This window comes from Aphis gossypii, chromosome 2 (assembly GCF_020184175.1).
Source record: "Aphis gossypii isolate Hap1 chromosome 2, ASM2018417v2, whole genome shotgun sequence".
NCBI lineage: Eukaryota > Metazoa > Arthropoda > Insecta > Hemiptera > Aphididae > Aphis > Aphis gossypii.
In genome coordinates, this window is record NC_065531.1 from 29,013,906 (window position 1) to 29,040,633 (window position 26,728).

The window sequence follows — 26,728 nt, forward strand, 5'->3', positions numbered from 1 at the left end:
TTGACTTTTATTTTGCTTAGATGACTCTCTTGGAAGAAAATAATTATAAAATCATAAAATAGGTTACTTACCTACCCTTAATATAAAAACTACACTCAAGGTATTTGGAAATTATTAGGTAGGTACCTCTACATAATATTGTTAATACTGTGTTTATTGTGTAATTGTGAGTATAATTTTTATGATAATTAAGTAAATAAATTCAACAGTGATTTCAGATTTGTATGTACCTACCTAAGTGGTTGTATTAGTCCAATGTCTTTTGTTAATTTGTTTCAATAACCTCTCAATTTCCTCTCTAATTCCTTAACCTTATGATAGTAATAATAATAATAATAATAATAATATAATATGCTTAAGTTTTAAGCAAGAAAGATACATGACTGAATATATTTCAAATTATTATTTATTTATTTTGAAATTATATTATGCATATATAAAAATTTTAAAAACACAGTTTACCTAAACACTACTGAAATCTGTACGGTAAATTTAAATCACGCGTTTTTAATTTCCACTATATAATTTTCAGACTTGTACAATTTAGATTAAAATTAATAAGTGTCATGTGCCTTCGCAATCGCGGTTCTTAGGGAAGCTAAGCAAGACTTAAGCACTTTGGACGTGTTACATATATTGCGTATTTATTTATATAATGAACACACGCCATTTATTAATTCCTTACTAAAATCAAAATTGTATTTATTTCTGGAAAAAATGTAGATACCCCGTTTTCAGATTTCTAAATAGGCGCCTGCGTACACGAAGGTACCTATTTGATGAGGAACGCTATTATTCTACCTCCGCGTAGCAGGGCTCATCACTTTCGAGCTTCTCGTCTTCGTTTTCGTCAAACGATTGCGGTTGTCCGTTGATAGCGTCCGAAACTTGCTTTCCGAGTTCGATAATCTGAAATCAATAACGAACAACGGTCGCATTATTATTGTTTTGGTGTAAAATATAATAGCAATCGCCGGCGGTAAAACTGTGGAAGCAAAACTCGCAACTTATAATAACCATATATTTTCATTTGGGTCAATAATTGACTTATACTGAATTATTGTAGCCGTTTTATTTATTACATTATATTATTATAGTTTATAACGATGTCGTTATTGAACTGTCCGCGTTATAAATATCTTCACAATTAATATTTAAATACTTTATTTGGTTGGCTGCTATAATAGTTGTGCCCTGCGATAAAAATTTTAGCTAGTATTTTTGGTTTTCATACTACATAGGTATCTACTTATTAAAAATCGTGTATTTTATTATAGTATGAAATATTTTTAATTCTATAATATATATTAATATACCTAGGTACCAAATAAATAAATTCTAATTCGAAAGAGAAATTTCAAATAATAATTTGTACTAGGCCATAGTATAAACACAATTTGACATACCAAAAATACGATGTATTTAAATATATATATATAATTAATAAGTTATAACAAAAACAAAAATTGTAAAGAAAATTTTAAAATTTAAATGAAAATAATACTTTTTTAATCTATTTAGATTTTATAGAATCGGAATGATGCTATATGCAGACATGCTACAGCTATATAAATGTATAAAAACTGAAAAGACAATTTAGCTTGTAGAGTAATATAATATATAATATTTAAAAATTTTCACACACAATTCAAAAAACATTTCCTATTTGTGTATGAAAAATAACCCCCAGCATATGCCAACTTATGCAACCAAGGCATTGATTTATGCGATCAGCAATTTTAAATTTATGCCGATTTCTGAAACACTCTATATACATTATATTAAGAACATTTTCTATAATACTATAATATAATATGATTGCAGATTTTCGGAAACATATATTCAAAACTATAAAATACAAATTTGTTGGTATACAGTGAATTTAAGGCGTAGGTATTTATCGTTCAATATTTTAATAATCCATACATCCACCCGTGCTTCTATAACATAATAGGTATATTATGGAAGGAGTTGCCAAATGGCGACACGCGGACAAAAAATTTATTTTTATATTACTATTTTTAGTTATAAAATTTTCATTAGCTTTCAAATTATTTTATTTTTTCCATACTTTATCAGAATAAGTATGTATGTACACTAAATTTTGTAGTGACTGAAAACTTTCTCAATTCCTATAAAAAGACTATAATATGCCCTTTATATATATATACCTACAATCCGAGTGTATAATAATCATGAACTTAATAATTTGAACATATTTACACATACGTGCAGGGTTTATAGTGCGTTATTATGTGAAGTGGTTAGGATTAATATTTAACAATGTCATTCAGGACGGCTACAAGAGGTTAAAAAGTGTGAGAGGGGCGCAAAGGACTGCAGGACTTAATCATTACTTTTGATCGTTCAAAGCGTCCTCCTTTACTGCAGCTTAATATTTTTTCAAAAGTTAAGCACTCTCAAACGACAAACGTAATTAAATAATTTCTTCTGTTAAAAATAGTTATTTATGTTCGAAATGTTATTATTTAATATTTTAATTCTATTGTACTTAAGTTATTTTATTAAATATTTTTCAGTTTAATAAAAAATATTTATATACAGAGAAGGTAATATTTAGAAGATATAGTTCATATTATCAATATTCGGTTTCTTGAATACTTTTTATTCTGTTCATTGAATTTTTTTATTTTACTTTATGTGTAGGTAGGCGTTAAAAAAATTATTGTGTAATATACCTACATGATTCCCAAAGAAAATATTATATAATTTATATTTCAACGATCATGCAAAAGACCTTCGCCCTAAGTTCGCACACAATCGGTTTCAACGCCGTAATAAAACTAAAAATTATTGTATGATATATAAAAACTGTTTAAGTTAAGTATTGTACACGCTAAAAATATCAAAAATATGAAGATCACATTATCACCCTTCATCATTCTGGGCCATTTTAAGCCTTGTAAGGCTTTAGGTACTGGTCTACTAGTTTAAATGTCGAAATACGGTATTGCAAATGTAAATATAAATATATTAATACGATATGTTTGTTACCTATTACTTATATTACGCACTACATAATTTCAACACTTATACATTCTAAAACGGAGTAATTTATAGCCTGAGAATTTGACTCGACTGGGAGTATATTGTGTGGCTGTACTACGACTAAGCTACGAGTGCTACGGCGTACGTCTCACTTTATTTTTACAGTTAGTATTGAGACGAACTCTAATTTTGAATACAATATTACTACTATTTATACCAGATCTGTGATCCTCCTTCTTCCCGTTTCACTAATAGACGTTTTTATGAAAAAACTATAAAAATATGTTATACCTATTCATATACTGCCTATAGTTACCTATTTTGATGTATATGATTATATATATAATATACGTACAACTATATAAAATATTATATTATATTATTCAACAAAAAAAAAATCCATGTATTAGGAAAAATCTAGTACTAAGACCTTTATGGCATAAGTGGTTAAGTGGCCGGCCAACAGCTACTACACTCACAACGAAATATAAAATGTATTAATCGATTAAAATATAATTATAATCTTATATTCATTATGCTGTTTATAACATATAAATATAAATAATACACAAAACATACATATCATAATAATATGTATTATGCGTCGTTACCAAACGATTTATTTGTTTATACTTTACCCTATTCCAATTTTTATATTAATAAATTCTCATGACTTTTAATCAGCTCTAATATAATAAAATTTTAAACGCATAAATCATAATAATGTACGAGTTTGGTGAACCTGACGGCTGCCCTTGCGAAGAGTTTGTAAGTACATGCATTAACGGATACTATAGAATATATAATAAAAAAATACATTATGGCTTTTTCCCGCTCCTGTCACCTAATAAAATTGATCGTAATTAATTAATTGTCTTTTATCATAGTCTATAGCGGTAAGTAATAATTTGTTAATTTATTTTAAAAATAAAAAATATGATATAAAACTATATAAGTCTATATTAATCAATAATTTCATTTAAGAAAAATACGTAAGAATTTCGTTACCTAACGAGATTACTTTGGCCGAAAGTTTATTATTATTAAATTTGTACCTAACGTAATCAAAAATAGTAATATATTGTGATATGTACTTTGTGATATACTACTGCAGCAGTACGAAGTATTCAAAAGTGTAAAATGACCCACACTTCTGGGATATAAAATATAATATATTTATCACAATAACATTTATAAATCATACACTGTCATGAGTTCACACCACTATTATAGGTACTCGACATGTAGTTATGTAATTAAGAATTAAGTAAAAAGGGTTCATTGGCCAGGATGAATTAAACATGTTAGCATAATATAATATTGATTAAACTGAGTGTTTAACACATTGACCGATATCATAATCCATGTTTGATTGCAGACTGGGACTATACATCGGAAAAATAAAAAAATTATCTAGTTGTTATTACTATTATAGGTATAACTAAGCGCGGCTCAAGGGACACAGGTAACAGTGTAGCACGCTTGGGGCGTCATTTAAAATTGTAGTTATAAATAATTTTTACTAAGATATTTTTATATTTTTACAATTTTTATACATTGTGTGTGGTTTATTAAAAAATAATAAATAATAATAATTTTTCTGTTATAATTGTTAACAAACAACACTTTGAACTTGTAAAGTTACAAATAACACTAATAATGTCCTTGAGCTTAAATACCAATAAATATCTAATAGGTATCTAGTACAATATTGTTGAAAATATAAACTTAAGTCCGTTTGCATTTTTTTTTTATGTTTTAGATATAAAAAGTTAAAAATAACATCGACTTATAACATCAAGTGATAAATTACGATTATTGATAATTATTAGGTACTTATTTTTATTTGCTCGTTAACTTTCAGACTGAATAATTTTTAATTTAGATGCCCCTACTATTTATAAGCATTTATAATATTAGGTACTTATACTCTTTTAAATTATAAAATAATACAGCTAGATTGTTTCTATTATTTCCTGTGCACCGTGAGTGACAAGGGCTGCAACTAGCTGCTTTATATATATATATATTTATATATTAATATATTATACTTCGTGAACATATAACTATATACAACAATTAAAATGAATATTTTTGAATAACAGCCATTTTTGGAGAATTTTGACAGGATTTTTTTTTTTATTCACTATATAATAATATAATTAATGTGTATGTATTTATTGACAGGAGGAGGAAACATTTTCCGAGAGATTTTGGGGCGCATGTGGCATGGTACCGTACACTAAACAAGTATTTAATATTGCCGGAGCAATAAAAAATCATTTTACGAGTTCGTATGCATAAGACGCAATTATTGTTTAGCTAGAAAAAATTATTATTTAATCACATCATTCACAAATTTAGTTTCAGTCGCTTCACAGTATTATCGTAACGTCGTATGGTGGACTACGAGTACAGCTACGGTCTTATTTTTACCAATTTTCATCGACAAACCGATTCTAGAAGCAGTTACCACAAAATTATAGTTGTCTCATCTATAGAGTACTATGTACTCATAGCGCAACCATACAATAAATTATTATTTAAATAATATAATAATTATTTTAAATAATGATATTGTGTCTGATAATATATACAATGAAGAAATATAACAAAAATGTAGGTATTGCATGCGTCATGTACATATTTTAATTTTATTATTTTACCTGTTATCATATTATTAATTAATATAATTATTATTAAGGTACCTACCTAGTACCTACTCAATATATACTTAATAACTATAGGTATTTATATTATTATTTAATTGTCATTTCAGTTGTTTGTTATTCGTTTATTTATTTTTATTATTATTATTATTTATTATTTATTAATTAGAAAATTTAAATCCACGTTTGAGTCAACGTTGAACTTACTGAAGCCCGAAGGTGGATCACTTTATTTGTAGAATTTCACATTTATAATATAATTTAAGTGGTTGAACATGTTTTTTGTTAGTTTTTAATATACATGTACTTCTCAGTTATAGTTTGGCCGTGTAGGTTAACAGAGAATTGTTAACTGTTAGTCTTTGTGAAATGCTTCATTACAAACAAGCCATGAAGCAATTGGCATTATTTTCAGAAATTTTGATTTAAAACCTTGAAATTTGTTTTATGAACTTTAGCTTTTTATACAAAATATCATATTAAATGATATAAAATGTAAAATATAAAATCCATATTGTTTCTGAATATTTAATATAAACATAAAAACCAGCTATACCTATAGCTGGTATACAATTATGACCCTTAACGTCCAAAAAATATCATGTAAAATACTAAAATATTGTATTATTCATTGAAAATACTGTAAGTCAATTTTGTACACACTTGTTTTTAATCTAGAATAAAATTAATTGATTTAAGAAATAGTTGAATTCACACCCCAGAAAAATGTCATCTCCAATTGATCTGTATGACTGTATATTATATATATATATATCACTAGATCAAGTTGTAACCCACAATAAATACGCCATTATCTATAGGTACAACGTAAAAAGTTTTATATAGATATATGATAATATTGTAAATAGATTTTTTTTTCTAAAATTTATTAACGTTACTTCTTTATCTATTGAACCACACGATAGACATGCTTCTTGAAAAGCGTGGAAATTTTTTTCGGCTTCTTTTATTTTTCCTTGGTTAATTTCCAAGATTGTCAGATTTATTAGCGCTTCTGGATTGTCAGAATTCAACTCAATGGATTTACGATAAGCCTTTTCCGCATTCCTTGTGTCGCTCATATGATTTAATGCCACTAATAAAATAATATAATAAAACAAAATAAATATATTTTATTAGTAATATATAATATTATACAGTAGGTATTATAAATTATATTTTTAAGATTTTTTTTGATACCTATAGTTACAGGAAGGGCCTGAGATAAAAATTTAGGACGGGAAAATGAATTAGGTAGGTATAATATTGATATATTTTTTTAGAATAAAAATCCTAATTATTTAAAAAAATAATGTAATACAGCCGTCAGGCCAATGACAAATGTCAATATGTCAGAGCATCGGGAACCTCCCGGTATCCAGGTGGGCCGGTCGTCTCTGCCTAGTTATATAGCTCATATACCTAGTTAATAATTTTTATGTTTAATATTGATTTTATAACCTTGCTTGAGAGGTTAATGGTAAGATGGAGGCTTATATACTTATATACTATATTTACGAGATACTCGTACTTATCAATGGATGGAGGTGTAACAAAATTAGTAACTGAATTTATAGTTAATAATATTATACATTTATACCACACTATCACAAAATATATTTAAATAAATTTATTGTTGCTGTCGGAAGTCGGAACACTACTCGTCCAATCGTACATATTGTTTTCTGTGAGTTCACTGTACTATTCGATTCTTTTCCCACCATAATTAAACGAGTCTTGGTTTTGTTTATTAAATATTTTCGGTAGTTTTTTAACACTTTCAGTTCAGCGAAACGTTTCCCAAAAATTTTCCGTGGAGGGCGTCAAGATGATAAACACGTGCATTGGTCACCTTTATGTAGATACATGGATATGTATAATATACGTGAGAAAGAGAATGGCCAATTTAAATTTAAAGGATGTTATATTTTATATTTTACTACAAGTTCTTCGTACCACTACACACAATAATGTTCTATTCAGCAGATGTTTTCATTTCGGATAAATTTTTAGTCGATTGTATTTACTGAAAAATGAACACGTCTATTGAGTCGTTTACTTAATTATTTATTTATAACTAATTTCTGTATACTATATAGGTATTAGATATAATTATATATATATATTATATATTAATTAGACAAAAAATTTCATTTTTTTATACTTCAGGAATAGAAATCAAAAACATAAAAATACCTCCAGAAAATAGGTAGGTATGTACCTATTATTAAAATAGGGTAATTATTTTATGCAGTGGCGTAGCCAGGAATTATCTGAGGAGGGGAGGGGGTTTCAATGACATTTTTTTTTGCTCACCTCTAAAATATATTGTCCATGAGCGGTAAAATGTACTGAGTTGTACACTAATTGAATAATACATTTCATACATAAGTATAACAGTTAACAAAACTATAAATGTATATACATTGAAATAACAATTTTTTTTTAAAGCCAAGAGGGGGGTTTGAACATTTTAAGAGAATTATTAATGGAAACTGCCACTTGGACTAACAGCGATTAATTGAGTAACAAGAGTATGGAAGAACAATTTTGGTTTACAGACCTCTAGGTATTTGCATTAAACGGTGTGCGACTTATCGTTATAATATACTCTGAGTTCTGACGGCCGCAGTATCGTAATTTGAAATCGATCTTTTAGCACTCCAGTAATTATTTAATATCTAGTCAAGTTTTATGTTATGTCATCAAACGTTTTTATTGTACCTGCTTAAATTATAATATATACAAAAATATGGTATCTAATTAAAGTATGGAGTCGGTAACCGTTCATGGCAATAATATCAACGCATCGTATGAAATTTTCCATTTTTATAAATGCTCTTTGTGCTACCTACTAACTATATTAATCTATTAACCTCTCGGGCTAACTAAAATATATCGCATACTAAGGTATTACTTTTACATTTTTCATGGAAATAATATTATGTTATATTATTTTATATAAAAATGTATTATTATAGACTATAGATACTATTATTAATTATTAAACTCACACAATCCCTATTTAAAATAGATATTCTATTCCAACAATCCAAACTTCCAACCTACCCATAATATTTATTATTTAATTATAGTAGTATCATACTACACATTTGAGGTCGATAGACCATCAAGCAGTTCTTACAAGATTGCCTGAATTTAGATAGTTTCAGCAGTATGTATATATACGCATAATATATTTAATTATAATATTAAGCAGTACCTTTTTAAGTGATAAATTGTGATATATTTTTTTAATTAATTAAAGTAAATAAGAACAAAATAGCAATTATAATATTGTGTAATAAATAAAAAATAATACTATTTATTTTGAGTTTTAATTGACTTACATCCAATAAGCATAAAAGTACCAGCATGGTTTGGGTTTAATTTGGCTGAAGTTGAAAGAAATACAAATGCTGAAACGTACTGTCTGGTGTATATATGCACAAGTCCCAAGTTGTATAAAGCTATCCAATTAAATGGATGCAAATAAATAGCACGTTTTAAGCAGCTTATAGCCTGGAAAAGAAAGAAAACACAATAAATAGATATAGGTACCTACTAACCACGGTTATCTGCTAGTAAGATAACCGTGCTACTAACTAATATAAATATAATATAATCCATGCACATTACATTAGATGTATGAAAATGCATATTATATATGTATAGTGGACCAGTGCTAATGATCTAGGTAATTATTGATACTGCATTCTTAAAAAAAACGCACTTATTAGTTATTAGCTATAACTACTTTTAACTAAACAATATACGTACTATGCGATAAGTTTGCATATCTATACAACTATACTTCAATTGTTATTGTAATATAATTGTACAAACATATAAATTACAAAGGTAATATTTTTTTTTATGTATTTTAAGTTTAAATTTTAACGAAATCCCAAAAATATACAAACTATTTTGTAATAAAAAACGTATATAATTTTCAATTTTTAAATCTAATAGGTTCGAAAATGTTAGTGTTTTTTTTTTAGTTTGTTCTTAGTAAGTCATTATAGTTTATACTAGAACCAAAATACGTAATAACATAATACCTAATTAAATTTAAAATTTAGACGAAATTATATAATAATATTTATCAATACTATGTTTTAAGTCAAAATTAAATTAACTTACTGTCATAATAAAAATAAAATAAATTATGTATTTTTAAAGTAATATAAAAAAAAACACATTATTTCATTGAAATATACTTTAGTGATAATATTACATAGGCTGATAGATTGTTTTAACTCAGAATAATTTTTCGTATTCAATAATGATACACGGCATATATATTATAGTATCATTGAATTAAAAATTAAAATTTAACACAATATCCATTAGCCACTTTTTTATTTTTCTAAAATATAAATAAAAAATTTTACTGAAGAAATTACCGCGACGTATTTGTGTTTTCCAAAGAAACACATTCCAATATTATTCCATGTTTCAGAGCATTCTGATAAGTCAGTAACAGCTTTAGTGTACTTTGCCAATGCTTCGTCGTATCCAAAATTTCTCTGTTGGAAAGTTGGTTGAATTAAAAGCAAACATGAAAAGTTCTGTTAACTTATGTCTTATAGTTTATATAGGTACTTAATGAGCGCAAATGTTTTTATACCTACTTGCATTTCAGCTGCTAATGTCAGAAGCGCTTTAGGATTTTCGGGATCCTGACACAGCGTGTTTCCGAGAACGTTAAATGCTTGATCGTAATCACGTTGTTTCATATATAAAAGACCCAAGTCGACAGATATATTCGTGCTAAATGGAAACAACCTATTCATAAATACATAAATGTAAATAACCGGGTTACAAATGGATTTCGTTAATTAAGTATATATAATTAGATAAAATATGTTTTTGTATTTTATTATTATATTAATACATACACATAACTATCGGACAGCTAGATAGGTCTCCTGTAAGTGTAACCTTCAATTTATTTTATACAATATCAATTTTAACTATTTAAAGTATACCATTTTAAAAACTAGAAATAGAAAATTGAAATTATGTTTTAATATTTCTCAGATATCTATTAAATATTTTTTAAAGTCATACCTATGGAAGAACGAATATAACATAGCTATTTAAGTATAGACTAAATTTAATACATGTAATAAATAGCTTAATAAGATATTATTTTAAAATTAATTATTAAATCTTTTCAAACCTAAGTTCTTAACTATATTGGTCAACAACTTTTTGATGACAATTATAAATTATAATTTAGAATGATTAATTGATTAACTTATCTTGCAGTTTTATCTTTTTAGGTAGGTAAATAATGTTTTTAAAATTAATTTCTTTATTATATGAACACTTTTGTTTTAGTACAAAGGAGTATTAGGTAGGTACTCAAAGTTGTACAACAAATTGTAGTAAGTCAGTAAGTGGTTATATTATATCTTAAGGATATTATTTAAGTTTTTTCAATAATTTCAGAATTAGATACTAAAGAGTAAGAAATTCAATTATGTAATTTATGTAAGAACGATTTAACCAAAAACCAATTTGAATAGATTTTTGAATCTTCATATGTTATATGATATAGTGGTGCAGCATTACCTACATAATCTTGTGTTAAGAAGAATCAAGCGTTTAAGAAAGGCGAATAATCAATACCTATTGTGTATCTTTTCTATATTGTCATTAAATTCACATTCACATTAATTTAAAGTGTGTGAATTATTTTTTTCATATAATGGTTTAAACTTTTACATCAGTTGTAGGTAATTAAGTTAAAATTAAAATAAAATAAATATTAACAAAGTATCTAGCTATAGAAGTTAGGACTTTAACAAAATTACATTAATTTGAGTTAAAACTTAAAAGTAAATAGGTTTGCCATTTAATTTTTGTCAGTAGAATTACAATTAACAGAAATTTATTTAATAATTTTGTAATATAAAATAACTAACTTTGACGCCGAAATTAATAAACTGGTCGCATTTTTAAAATTATTTTCTATGGCAAATATTGAAGCTAATTTTTCGTAAGCATCTTGATTTCGACTAAGTTGAATTGTTCGATGAAAGTATTCTTTAGATTTGTCCAATTCTCCTAAGTTCAAGTAACACAAACCTGTTGATATTTAATTGTAACATGTTAAACATTACAGAATATTAAGTTCAGAAAGTAAAAATTGAAAAACGTTAATAATAATTATTAGTTATTACTTAATACAGATATTATTTACAATGTTAGCAATATATTTACCAAGGTTATAATATACTTTTGTATCTGGTTCTCTACTCATTTTTTCTGCTTCCAAGTACATTTTTCGAGCTTCATCATTTCTTCCCAAAAGTAAACTAAAATATCATAATTCATAACTACATTTTTACATATGTGTAAATGGGTAGGTATCCAATTAGTAGGTAGGTACCTACTTAAGTGTTACTCAGTATGGTGACAGAAGTTGATAATTAAGAAATAAAATGTTTTGGTAAATTAAATTATTGCTGTTTTCACAAAGTTCCTCATATCTAGATTTTTTTCCTTAAAAATTCTCTTTTCTAGTCAGCTTCTTCTTAGCTAGTTTATTAGCTACAGAATACGATTTAGATTCATGCATAGGCGTAGGTAGGAAATATTTTCGGAGGAGGTTTTAGTCTAGATATACATTAAATTTAATTCAGAATATTTATTTTAAAATTGTTTTGTCTTTAATTTCATGAGGTGTTAGAACACCCAAAACACCCTCCTTACCTATACCCATAATTTCTTGGATCGCCAAATTGGTTCCATCTCCCCCAACGACTATAATCACGTCATATATAGTATCGTTAATTCATATGTTCAATCTTACGGGGAGTAAAACCTAGTCATGGTTGACTTCACCTTTTATAGGTAGTAATAAAAGTAATAACATTATTGTAACTATCTCGAAACAAAATTGTTGTATTTTCACATTTATAGATTGGCCATATCTTTTCCTTACTTGTTCTTATTTATTTTCCCACAATTAATAAACCACTCAGTTCAACCTTTATGAAGTTCCACACAACCGTCACAACCTCCATAATTTGCTGCTTTGTTAACTGGATCAGTCACACTCCAATTCAAGATTCTTACTTGTACTTCTTAAAAATAAATATATTGTTTGTTATTTTTAAATTAGATTATGATAAATGTATGAAGAATTTTGTATGAAATTTATTTATCTGTTTTACTAGCAAACAAACATTTTATTGAAATTAATAGGTAATAACTAAAAAAAAGTTTAAAACGTCTATAAATAACTCAAAAAGAACCAAAATATTATGAAAATTATTTATTTTCTAGTGAATGGCAAAATACTAATACTATTATTTGGCGAGATTATTAAGACTCTATAGTCTACAGTACTTCATGTTTGAATAGATAGGTAGGTACCTAACAGAATAAATTTTGCCAGGAACTGGTTTTGCATAAATATCCCCTTTTTTCATCAAATGTTTTTATATTTGACCTAACAAAGTACTAATTAAATCAACCTTGCTACCACGTTCCTCATTCAAAGTTGAAAATCGAAAGCTAATAACATACACATATATTATACACAACTACATCATTGTAAAACCAATACATTCGGTGCTCTGCTTCTCAGAATCTATAATTATTATCATTATTATTAATTATTGATTTTTCCACCTAGTTTTACATTTTATAATAGGTTATAATAGGTACCTATATAGTTTTGATGAATTATATAAAATATTTATCAATATTTAATAAATAAAATAATAGGTATATCATTATTTTTTGATTAATAGTTTAAGATTGATAAGTATTACAACTTTGTTAGCAGCAGGTAGGCGCCAGACGGTATAGTCTCTTCTATGCTTTAGTACATTAAAAATAAATATTATGAACAGTGAATTGACATAATATACCTATTATATAGGTTTTTTTCTATAAATAAGACAAGGTCATCAATTTTCAATGGTATGATATTAAAATAAAATATTATATCGATAAATATTACTTATAATTAATTTAGTACCAAAAAAAATAATACTTATTTAATAGGTAGGTACTCATAATATAGGGCCCGAATTTATGTGCTCTTAACATCTCAGAAATATGCACTATAAAATATACATCTATGGTCTTATTTTGTAAAAATATTCCTACCTTATAAAATAAAAAATATGCAAAAAAAACGATTAAAAAAGTCTTAATTTCATTATTTTTTGTAGTATTTTCGGAATTTTAAATAAAAATAAATTAAACGGAATGAAAATTGTGCACTTGGATCACAAGATAAACACGACTAATATATGAATATGATCAGTGATAATAATTATGATTCACGAAAACTACTTATCCTGATACGTTTCAGATAAGATAATAAAACGATTTCGTCAAATTATATGGACTATAAATATAACTATGAATACGTTATTTTAATAAAAATAAGTAAAATATTACATAATATTATGTATTTAAAAACCTTTAAATGCAATAAAAAAAGGAGGAAAGTATAGAAATATGCTCAGCATGTGTCAAAAAATGACGAAATATGCAAACATATTATGCAAAATAAAACTTTATATTTTGGATCAATTGACTATGATTCAAACTTGTAGCCTACCTGGTTATTTTTTGGACTGTTTAGAAAAAGACATGCAAATGCACATAGATCCGGGCTTTACAGTCATAAATTAATATCAACTTACCATGACCGAGCAATCTGTTTGACTCCTTCGACGCACAATGGATTCAAAGCATAATATCGATCAAAACACCAATATGAATTTTTTATCTTACCTTCTTCTCTATATATTAATCCCTAAAAAAATCATCTATAATATACTACAATGGACTGGTTCATATAATATTTATATATATATTTTTAAATTATATCAAAGTTAAATAAAATTTACTTCTATCAAAAATAAATATTGTGAAATGTTTCCTAGTTTAATATTCAATTTTTTTTTAAATATTACTATAAATAAAAAATGTTATCTATGCATTATCATTATTACCAATATATAAAATGCAAATTCGTTATTATCCTTAGTGTTTCGTAAATCTTGATCAATTAATAATTTACATAACTCTAAATCTCGTTGTATGTAACGATTATAAATAATCCAATCAGATTTTTCTTGAACATTAAAAACTTGCATCATTGGTTCTGTAAATATTATTATTATACCCGTTACTGACAAAGGAGTTGGTTATTATTTATTACTTAGGTTTGTGTCATAGGTTGTTTATGTGAATTACCTGTAATTTTATAAGAAACTAATCCATTGTCCATAGTACTTAATAGTACTCATTAATTAATAATATTTTAATAAGAATCACAACAACAAAAATATATTTCACTCACGATTTTTACAATATATTGAAATTTTGTAACACATTAACATTAATTTTATAGGTATGAAGCATAATGTTTTGATAACTTATAAAATGTTGCTAGGCAACGAAATTTCAAAAACATACAAATACTTATTCATACTAAATATGTATAATATTATAAAAAATAAACAAACATTTCCAGAAAAAAAAACTATATTTAAATAAACTAATTATATTTTGTTAGTACAATCATATGAGACTAACAACTATAAATTAAATAATATGGTACAATGTTTAAATGATCTTATACATTAGTGTTGGCGATTCGAAATTTATATTTAATAAAAAATAAACATCATTTGATTCAATAAAAAAAAAAAAAACTTATTTGTCAAGAAAAGGTAATCAAGAATCACATTACAACAATAAAATATCATTGATACATGTTGCATAAATTATGTGAAGAGATCATAAAATACGCAAATAACATTTGCGTACATCAAATTATAAATTGGATCCGACAATAAAATATTAAACTGACAAGTTCATCAGACCTTCATAATTTGTTATTTTTATAAATATTTGTCCGCAAAAATAAAAAAGATTAACAAAATTTTTAAATTTTTAAAGTATACAATATTTGTAGTTTTTAATTTTTTAAATAATACAATTAAATAACAAGAAAAAATATGTATGAGTGAAAATAATTTTCAGATAAGTTTGAAATTTCATTTGTTAAATTTAATGCTAATTTACATTGTGTTAACAGTAAATATTTTAAAATTCTATTTGAAAAAATACTACTTACACGCTTATACAGAAAAATGTAATTGTCAATTAATGTTTTTTTTTTTTTAATTTGTACAAAATATTTTTTGTGGGTGATGTGGCCGCTTAAAGTACTTTTGCCATTGTTACTGTGTTCAAAATTGGCGGCCAACCGCTTTGAACTCTGTTAAGTATAAATAATAATTTCATGAATAATGTTTTTATAATTTGTTTAATGTTTAGTACTGCAGTTATTTACCTGCAGAATGGTGGCAGTGAGACGCGCACATTGCACGAAGGTCATTTGAGCAGTTCGTCAATATTAGTGAAAGCACATGCTCCCATGCTAGATGCTGCCATCAGCTTGACTAGTTCATAGGCATGACCAACAGTCATTTCCAGGGGCGGACGTCGTGGTAAATTACTCGATTCTAGTTATAATTAAAAATTAAAAAAAAAGAATTTAAAAAGAAAAATGTATTTGTTTATAGGTATTAAGAGGAGACCATACAGATATGTTGTATCCACTATCCATCTTATTAACACGTAACATATTAATATTTAGTTTCGGCAGTTCTAGTTTTGTATTGTTAGCTTAAATATTAGAGTGAATATACTTATTATCTAACTTAAAGGTAAGAATATTATCTGTGTTCTTGTGTAGCTTCAAAAATATTTTAATTTATGCAAGTTATATATACAAAATATATTAAAATTGAATAATGCTTGTAACTGGATTAAAATTAAAATATAATAAAAATCCAATGAGAAATCGCAGATAATATTGTTATCTTTAGGTTTGATAGTAGGTCAATAATTCACTCTAAGTTTAGCTAACAACATAAAACTAAAACTACCAAATCTAAATTTTAGTATGTTTTGCATTAGTAAGATGAATAAACCAGATGCAGATAGATGCCCTCTCAAGATATTTTACTATAAGATAATATAATACTTTAATACGAAAATAGCTCAAGTGTACTATTAAATATTAATATACACAATTCTAATTACCTAGGATAGCAGAATTCAGTGCTGCACATACACTATCTCTCTGGGAAGCTTCCAGTTGCCAACCAACAGGACTATCCCAAGGATTAGAATATGCTAATAAACTAAACGCATCCTAATCAAAAAAAAAAAAAACATATTATACTAATGATACAATATGGTATTACATTTATTATTATAATATTTTATACATACTTGTAACATTTTTTTATTTGTTTCATTTCTTCCTAATTCTTGTCGCAGTTGCAAACTAAGTAAGAATAATTCTCGACCGAATTCTAACATTTTTTCAACACCAGGCTTACTGCCACCACATACTTTTTTGGTAGTTTGGTGATATTCTGGTTGATCAATATCTGTATTTTAATAAAACTATTAATTAATACAGTTGTTTCTATACAATTAAAAGTGTTAACCTACCCATTGATTCTTCATTTCCATTATTATTAACTCTTGATGTTCCATTACTTAGTTCATCACAATTATGTCCATTGTGATAACCGTTTGAACTATACTCTTCTTTTATAAAGTGATTTTGGTGATGTCCATTTACACTGTCTGCTGACATAATATTATAATCAGTCATTTGGTTGTCTTCGTTGCAATCCATTTTTTCTATTTGGTAGTCATTAATTTTTGGTGTACCATTTTTAATCGTTTTAATTGTGGTTATATCTGATGAACCATTTAATATCAAATTCACTGAATTTATTTCAGTCACTTCAGTAGTATTTGATAATTTTTGACATTTTATGTTTCTAAAATAAACAAAACCAACATTGTAAATTTACTTTATGAAGATGTTTTAAACTTATTTATATACCCATTGGTTTGTATAGATGTCGGACTTCGATTAGACTGTAATGTACGTTTTGGCGAAGGACGAGTGGTTGAATGAATTTCAATGTTATCATAAGATGAGCGGGGTGTTACCTCAGAATCTGTACCATTAACCATTTCAACAAACTGACGACATTTGAGCTTAAATAGGAGGTTACGATTTGATTCAAGTAACCCAGGATAAAGCTTATTGGTCATTTCAATAGCTTCACCCATTCGACCAGTTGAAACTAATTTTAATATTTCTACATAAATTGTTACATATTAATTATCAGTCTTAATTTTTAGATTATTTAAAATTACTTTGGCGATTTTTTATGGAAGCAATCTCTTCTTCAAATGATTGATCAGTTTGAGAAATAAATGCTTCTGCAGTTGCACAGAAACCTTGGTGAACTAAATAAGTAGATACCATTCTAAAACAAAAATTATTATTACTACCTTGTAGTTATACAATTTTAATATTTCATTTTACTTATGGAAATTTGTCTGGCACTGTGAATATGGATAAGAAAATGGATAATTTTGAATAGTCATTTGTGTTTGGCTTCTGAGTTCTTTCATCATTTCTTGAATATTGAACAGAAATGGCATCTGTCCAAAATTGGCATCAACCACCTCACCAGGTGTTTGTAATCCTACTGTGGGAAATAAATTTGGCTGAAAAAAAAATGTAATATATAAGTACAATTTAATAAACAAAACAAGTTCATTCAGAGGATGCTAATATATTATTTGTTTTCAACATTTTTGACTTGTACTCAACTAAGTTAATTTGTGTTCAGCAGAACTAACCATGTATTATTAGTTTTAATATTAAGAGTGAAATGACCTATTATTTAACTTAAATATTAAAAAAATGTCAGTGTTGGTAAATTAGTTTCATTTTATTTTTACAATATTTAAATTTTTATGCTAATAATAGATACTTGTGTAAGATTTTCAGAACAATTTAAACATAATAAAAAAATCAGAGTCATTGTCATAACCACTAATTCAAAAAAGCGACTGTAAAAATAGCTAAAATACATAATAGCGAATGTCTAAAACAGCCTAAGTATATTATATAAAAAATTATTATTATTATTATTATTATTTATCTGTAGTAATATTATTACTAATAAGTTATAATAAGTTATAAAGATACAGATAATCACAAACAATTTTATAGCCGACTTATCCAATATTCTAGACAAGATATAATTATAAAATAGGTGGATTAGATACGACCATAATATTCGACAGCGACAGTATATGTTTAATAGATTTTTTTTATATTATATAGGTTTGAATTGTGGTTTTAATATTATTTAAAAATTTACTTGGAATGTGTCACCTAACATTTTGGAAATAAACTTATAGATGGGTTCAACCAAGAACAAACTAGAGCAATACACAAGAGGTCAAAATCCAATAACAAAAAAAAAAAAGAAAAAGTACCAAGATACTGCATTAAGAATTTACAATAAAAACAATACACGGAAAGAAATATTGTGAATTATTTGAAAGGCATAGCTTATAATTTATCACTATAATTATAAATTATACTGATTTACATTGATGTATAATTTAAAATGTATAATAATAATAATTTTAAAATAATTTATTTTAGTTGTTTTGAACATTCCCTATTATGTTTTTTTAGCTATTTTTCCATCGTTGTTTTGACATTAATTTTTTTTCGTTTAGTGGTTTTGACATAAAAAAAAAAGCCAATAACAAACATAGGTAATATTCTAATTTAAGTTTGGTGAAAGGTGAACTAGAGAATAAAAATTTAGTATCCATTGGTCAGAGAAAATACACAAATAGTGTGTTGATATCCACTTAAATCACTCAATGTTCAAATTTATATTACATAATTAATTGTTTAAAGTAATTACTCACGGGAAGGTCAGTAAATGCTGTTCCTAAATGGATTCCATTTTTAGTATAAAAACAGTGGTTGTGCACAAGATCTACTCCACAACCGATTATATCGCCAGTAGTAAAAGTAGGTCCGTATGGTTGACCTGTGCCACTTGAGCAAAATGAATGGCCATCATCACCATGATAACCATATGAATGTTTATCCCAACCTGGAATTATGTATATGATTAGTAGACATGTATTGTATATTTTATAAATAAATCAATTTCAATATTTTATTTTGGATCAATAATTTTACCTGGTAAACGATTCATATTGACTCCTTGGGCTGAAAGTCCAACACCCATGTAACCATCACGTCCTTTTGATACTATTTTTACTTCAAAATAATATAAACCACAAGAAGCAGGAATAGGATGTGTGGCTCTAACACTGGCTGCATCCTTATGTGTTTTACCATGACCTAATTAAAAACAAATGGAAGTATTATTATTTGCATACAATTAATTGAATATCTTATAAGGTACATTAGTTTTACTAAGTATTTTTGTATAATGTTCACTTAGATTTATTTGATATAAATTTATATAATTTCATTTACAGTGAACTAGACTAGAGTATTTAGTAAGTAATTCTAAGTTCATAAAAGTAGTAAAGATGGTATAGACAAGGTATTGGTATATTAGTAACAAGATTTGATTAAAATATTACTAATAAATATATTTATCTATACTAATATTATAAAGAAATAGTTAGTAAGTTTATTAACTTATCTGTAGGAAGTAATCTCTGGAACTACTGAACCAATTCTAAAAATTCTTTCCCAGTAAAAAGCTACATTATTCCTGAGTGACATAAGCTATATTTGATAGTGATTCATCATACTTTTTAATGTGGAATAACAATACTTGTTAATCTATTAAATATATAGGCCAATGCGCTATTTATTGATATACAATGACTAGAGGTGAATATTCAAAAATATTTTTCTTTAGTACTTTTATATAAAAGTCTTCGGCACTACATATTATCTCCTTCAAAATCTATAAATATATATATGATAATGGAACTCTATGTCATGCATATTCTCTAAAATTGCTCAACCGATTATTTTGATTTTAATAGTTAATTAACGGTTTTACATCCTCTTTTTACCTTCTAAGGGATATGCTACTTTTTGGGGACTGAACCCATTTCACGGTGTCGAAGATGGTTCTTGGTTAACTAAACAAGTCTAATTTAGTTACCCAAGATATTGGGTGGGGGGTCAGTAATTACTACCCGGCTTGCTCAAGAGTCCTGACGCCACCACGTGCAAAAATGTCACATGGCTACCTCGGAATCAAACTCAGTATCATGTGCGCCAAAACTAAGTTCAGACCTACTCGGCCACAGGTGACCCCTGATTTTAAAAGTTAATAAAAAATTAAATTATTATTTTTTTAAATAATTAAAAAACACAATAAAAAGGAAATCAAATTTGGGTCGTTCAATAGAAAAAAAAATGATTTAAAAAAAAAAAAATGCTGCTGTTAAATGGTAAAAAAAAAGGAATACTGGGTGAACAGCTATGCATAAGTTGATATGTCGGAAATATCATACATACACCAAATCAGAAAAAACGAAAAATATTATTTATTTACATGTGTTATGCTAAATATTAACATTAGGCGACCAAATTTAACACAGATGTATTTTATACGGGCGACAAAGAACATGGAGGATAGCTAGTTTATTGTATAAATAACAAATATTTTGAATTACTTTAGATCACATAATTTAAATAATTTAATTTAGTTATAAAAGATAGACCTTGGATAATTGCCAATAATTTAAACATATGTTAAAAATATGGTTAGTTATTATGCAATTTGACCAATACTCAACATTAAAATAAATGTATTAGAATGTAATTATTTGATATATATATATATTATACAAGCAACTTTGTTATAAATAAAAGTATTATCAAATACTTTGTTCATTATTATTTATTGTGATAAAATTTTGAATACTAAAAAAAAATCAAAACAAACGAACAATATACCTATTTTAAATGGTAATGATAAGTAAAATAAATAATCAAACAAAAAATGTAACATATTTTAGAATATGAATGAATCAAAAAATGTATTTGTTATTATTGTTTACTGTTGATTTATTAGAAATAGCTAATAAGAATGCCTTTTTTTTTTTTTTTATCAAAAGAGTCATCTAAATATTCGATTTAGAGACTGTAAAATATGTATAAGAGCGTAATATAATCCCACTTCTAAATATTTTGTCACTTTTATTTTATTTTAATATTTTGAAGATAGAAAAGTGACATCCAAAATTTACTTATAAAATAACTATTCCCTTACAAATCAAAATAAAAAGTGACAGTGGTACTGATATCATAGTCATCTAAAAACCTATAACAAATTACCTCTTTTTACAACTAGTTATAGACAAATATTAAAGTCTCTCATGAGATATGGTAGTTAAAAATCCGATTTTTTAACCAATTTTAAGCCTAAAATGTCTATACCCACTCACTAAGATTACTTATAACATTTTTCATAATTAATTTATAGGATCGGCGCCACCAGAAATATATATAAATAAAAACTCATTTATCAATTTGAAGAGCTTTATCACTCAAATTCTTAAGATATTTGAACTCAAAGACAAGTATTATTCAACTTAAATATGGTCATTATTAATAATGCAGTAAATAATACTTGTAACCAATAGTAAGAAGAAATATCCTTCAACTTAATATGACACATGCTAGAGATTACACAATAAAGGGACAAATATACAGTTAAGAAACTTGAAATCTATGAAGAATATATTGAAAACCAGTACAAAGGAGAAAATTGTAGATATATGTATACATTTTCAAATTTATATAGCTACCAGTTAGTTAAGATCCAATCACCTAAATTCCTTTGCTTCATACAAAAATGATAATAAAGAGTCACATTAAACAAAATCTGAATCTTACTTTGATGATATAGATAAATACTATTCAAATAAGATAGAGTGATTGTCCAACTTGTAACTGTCATACATCTATCTTGAATTATGTAACTTAACTTGGGCATGCAAGAAAATAATAGAACTTTATAATCTTGAATATAGCACTAAATAGACATAATATAACTTAACCGACACTGATATAAAAGTTAGCAATATACATTAGCTATTAGATGCAATTTTATACTAATTGTTTTGATCACCTTATCTTTTATTTAATTCAATTTTATTGTGTTATAATTTAAATAATTTTCTATTTATGTTGTATTATTTGCTTAAACTATCAAATGATAACAATAATTAAAGTGTTAAGTTTCTTAAACAAGTAAAATCAAATATTATTTATGTAAATAACATTAAGGTTTATAATTTTAAAGATTAAATAATAAAATATTTCAAAAAGAAAATATAAGCATAAAATGGACTAAGTCAATACAATATACAACCATTGTTATTATTTTGTGTAGAAAATAGTATTTATATGTTATTAACTCTTTATAAAAATATAAATTAATGCATTAAGTACTCAATTAAGTTTTCAAGATTTTTTTTTCAGCTAATTCTATCTTGGTTACTTAAAATTTATAATATTAATTTCTAAAAGGACTTTTAGATTACTAATTTACTAAAACGTATAAAATATTTTATGAAATAAAAAATTGAAACAAATCACAAAGTTATGCGTACCTTAGTAATAATTTTTATTTTTGATAACAAAACATGGCACCCCCCCCCCCTAAAATGTCTTTTGTAAAAAATCAATGTTTTTCAACCTTTTTATTTATTTACGTGATTCCTTAAATTAGGCAATTAAACCCTCAATTAAATATGTTGACACACTTAAAATAATTAATGGATTTTTGAAATAGTAACAATTACAAATCTATGTAAATTATTTAATTTACGAGTTTCCATTTAGGTATAAAAATAATAAATTTACATAGTCAAATATAAAGTATTAAAATAAAAAAGTATTAATTTATATTTTTATAAAAATAAATCAATGCAATATTTGTGATTTATAAACTGAACGAAGATTTCAATTGATGGGCGAACAAACTTAGGTACGCATGATTTAATAACAATATTTTTAAATCTTTTTTGGTTTTTGTTATTTCCAATGTCATAAATGCTGATTAATACATGTATGAAATTAGGTTAGTAAATCTACTTTGGTTATAGTTTTTATGGCAAATATAATTTTCATTAACAAATCTTATGAAAGAAATAAGTTGAGATTTACCAGAAAGATCAGTACTTTTATCAAGTCTTTTACACCATCATGACAATACTTACAGTATAAATGAAAAAAAAATTTAGGAGACACACCCAGTTGAGAACCACTGACATAAATTAAAACATATCATTTGTTTAGTTTTTATAATCTAAGTATAAGAAAATATATTTAAAATAAATATAGCTATAGGTAAACATAACAATATCTATCTTCATATCAAAATACTATAATAATTATTATAATATATTTAATATTGTTTGTATAAAATATTTATTTAATTATAAAACTACCATTTTCATATTAAAAATGCTCAAATATGCAAAATATGCAACTATAAATTTTAAATATGAACTCGTATTACCACGAAACAAATTTCTATATTACTTAGCTATGTTTTGAATGAATATTGAAAAACATGCTAACTCCTAGAAGTCCCTAGCCCTATTGATATCCATTGCCATATTTAAGTATAGGTTATGGTCTTATAGAGTTATGATAGTAGTAATTAAGGTAATAAATACAAGTATTGTATTAAAAATTAAGATAATCTGTGTTGTTGCTTTAACGTAAGTCAACAATGACATTTTTAATTAATTAATGAATAGATATTACTTCAATGTGTTTTCAACTAGGTACCACTTTTTTGGAGTCAGTATTTTATTTACCGATTATACATCTAATTATATTTGATTCAGGTTGTAAAAATAAGAAACATTTTTAAAACTTAACTGTCTAAACTTTATGTATTTAAAAAACTTCTTGCAGATGTCAAAACAATATCAGGTAAACCCACCTAGGTAAGCTAAATAAATAAATTAATAATGTTTTTACAAATATAATAATAAATGATTGGTAATCACAAAAATTATAAAAAAATCGATAGTTTATTTTATCGGTCATCAAGTACTATTATGAACTATTTGCTTGAGGAATGAACAATACCTAGTCAATTACAAGATAGATCATACATTAAAAATCAATAACCATGATACTGTACATCACCTCAGTCTGGTGGATCAAACAATGTATCATGGTCAAATTTATGTTTAAGTAATAGGAGTAGGTATAAACTATAAATTGGATATTTCTTAACATTTGGGTTTTAGCATGCATGTAAAAATTTGTCAATACATAATTTAAAAAAATAAAATATCTATTCCAGCAAAGTAACATTAATTACACATCATAGGTAAATGCGTGGTTATTTATAATTATTTATTCAATGATATATTACTATTACAACTACCAGCCAATAATTGTAGGCATAATAATTTATTACGATTTAAAAACGGGTAGGACGTTATTACTATGCGCCAAACGCACTCGACTAGTATTTGCGCAACAGTGGCGATATTGTGAAATCGCCGTGTGCAAGCGAGGGCGGGTAGGGAGGCATCCTATTCAGCGCAGGAAACTTCCGTACGTCAAAAACCATACGGACCTACAACTGGACAGTGCACACGTCGGTCATGGAGGGGGTTGTGTTGACGAACGAGATCAAGAGCCTCACCGAGCGACCTTGGCACGGTAACTGATGGTGCGAATAAAATCGAAATACAAAAAAAGCTGGCGAGAGGGGGCGCGAAGAAACGCGTCAGAACACTCTCGAGACGCGGAAATCGAGAAGCGAGCAGCCCAGGCGTTTTGGACACAAGTCACAAACGCGCGAGCTCGTCGCTATCGACTATAGCCCCGGTAGGGAGGGTACGTTTCGAGTGCGATGGCCCCGTCAACAGAGACCGTAGGGACTGGATTACTGGAATAGTGACACTATTCGACCCGTCGCAATAAACAGCACACACACACACACACATCACAATACCACATACCATACCGATACCACTGCCGTATATACCCCTCCCCCTCGACACTGTGGCACCACCGGGGCAACAGTGGGCCAGTGCGCGCAAAACAAAACAATGAACAGCTGATTCTTTGTTACCCACATATAGATATATTATAGTGTATATAATAATAATAATATAAAAATATATAATACGACGTCGACTGCGACTGGGAATAATATCGTTATTGAATTATCGAGAAACCGTGTCTACGGTCTAGAGGTGTGGGTGACACGCCAAAACAATAATTAATAATTATCGAATAAAAACGGACGTCGTATACCTTTGTAATGTACACGTATGTTGTTCTGCGACAGCCCGAGATTGGTGAACTTGTCTTTGGAGTTCCAGCTTCGCGGTAACGGCGTGTCGTTCTCGTCCACCATCGGGTACAGAAGCTTCAGCCGACCGTTGCCCAGTTCGCCGAACGCGCTGGTCGCGGTGCCGTTGACGGCCGCGGAACCGCTACCGACGGTCGAACCGCCGCCGCAGTCCGAGTTCACCACGGTCGTGTTGTTGCTGCTGCTGTTCGGGCTGCTGGCCGCCATATTTTGTACCACCACGGACGCCGCCACCGCGCAGTGTCGGAGTTTTGACGGGGGGTCCGACTGCGACACGCGGACGGGTGCCGAGAACTCGGCGAAAAAGAAACCGCAGACGGGCGGTGGGGAGGGTGACGTGGGGTGAGGAAACTCGAGTTAAAAACGGTAGAGAAATTAAAAAACGAATAAAAAAAAAAAAAAAACGATTAAAAATCACGTCTAAAAACACAACGATGTGGCGATCGAGTGCCCGAACTCCGCCTGGCTGGCGTCAGACCGAGAGAACTGCGATCCGTGAAACGGCACGACGGTGAGAATTATTATTATTATTATTGCGTACGCTATCGCTACTACGACTAAATCTACTACAACTGCTGCTATTGCCACCAGCGGCACTTATCATCGCGACGGATCGTACACACACACACATGCGCGCGAGCACTGCGCACGCACACGCACAAAGAGTAGGCCGTCACGCGCGCACGCACCAGTCACACGGCCCGACACACAAACAACACTGTGTTTATTATGGGCACTACGATTGCGGGGCCCGAAACGACGGTGCAACTACGACAATACGACTACGACGGCTGCAGTGCCGACTGCTGA

General features: G+C 27.5%; 2 protein-coding genes and 1 long non-coding RNA gene across 6 annotated transcripts; 1 reads left to right on the plus strand and 2 right to left on the minus strand.

Moving 5' to 3' along the window:
* Nucleotides 1–388: 388 nt before the first annotated feature.
* Nucleotides 389–15,053, minus strand: LOC114119914 (Bardet-Biedl syndrome 4 protein homolog). Of its 4 annotated transcripts, XR_007604670.1 has the most exons (12): nt 14,910–15,053; nt 14,666–14,817; nt 14,354–14,466; nt 11,910–12,004; nt 11,612–11,774; nt 10,313–10,466; nt 10,085–10,207; nt 9,029–9,200; nt 6,578–6,774; nt 6,342–6,493; nt 5,886–6,110; nt 811–909 (listed from the first exon to the last, which is right to left on the minus strand). XR_007604670.1 is itself a non-coding variant. In XM_027981653.2 (10 exons), exons 1-10 carry the CDS (start codon nt 14,941–14,943, stop codon nt 793–795), a joined length of 1,320 nt encoding a protein of 439 aa, XP_027837454.1. In that variant the 5' UTR covers nt 14,944–15,053; the 3' UTR covers nt 389–792. The 4 variants fall into 4 exon arrangements, 2 of the variants coding, with proteins under 2 accessions (XP_027837454.1, XP_050058351.1); XR_007604671.1 differs by lacking the exon at nt 6,342–6,493; XM_027981653.2 differs by lacking the exons at nt 5,886–6,110; nt 6,342–6,493 and having other exon boundaries at nt 389–909.
* LOC126550559 (uncharacterized) lies at nt 3,623–5,640 on the plus strand. Its single transcript, XR_007604672.1, has 3 exons — nt 3,623–3,777; nt 5,197–5,299; nt 5,374–5,640. It is a non-coding gene; the product is annotated as an uncharacterized LOC126550559 (long non-coding RNA).
* Nucleotides 15,004–26,728, minus strand: LOC114119889 (ran-binding protein 9). Its single transcript, XM_027981620.2, has 11 exons — nt 25,861–26,728; nt 19,774–19,938; nt 19,494–19,684; nt 18,082–18,266; nt 17,910–18,022; nt 17,590–17,851; nt 17,187–17,524; nt 16,962–17,122; nt 16,770–16,881; nt 16,015–16,186; nt 15,004–15,939 (listed from the first exon to the last, which is right to left on the minus strand). Exons 1-10 carry the CDS (start codon nt 26,123–26,125, stop codon nt 16,056–16,058), a joined length of 1,923 nt encoding a protein of 640 aa, XP_027837421.2. The 5' UTR covers nt 26,126–26,728; the 3' UTR covers nt 15,004–15,939; nt 16,015–16,055.

Excerpts from the sequence above, each read along its gene's own strand:
- LOC114119914 (XM_027981653.2), bottom strand. The coding sequence starts at position 14,943 with ATGGACAATGGATTAGTTTCTTATAAAATTACAG. Across the intron at positions 14,467-14,665 it reads AATTTGCATTTTATATATTG|GGATTAATATATAGAGAAGA; the intron begins GTAATAATGATA and ends TGATTTTTTTAG. Across the intron at positions 12,005-14,353 it reads AAACAGATTGCTCGGTCATG|TTTACTTTTGGGAAGAAATG; the intron begins GTAAGTTGATAT and ends ATGATATTTTAG.
- LOC114119889 (XM_027981620.2), bottom strand. The coding sequence starts at position 26,125 with ATGGCGGCCAGCAGCCCGAACAGCAGCAGCAACAACACGACCGTGGTG. Across the intron at positions 18,267-19,493 it reads CAGCATTTACTGACCTTCCC|CCAAATTTATTTCCCACAGT; the intron begins GTGAGTAATTAC and ends TTTTTTTTTCAG. Across the intron at positions 17,852-17,909 it reads TTCCATAAAAAATCGCCAAA|AAATATTAAAATTAGTTTCA; the intron begins GTAATTTTAAAT and ends CAATTTATGTAG.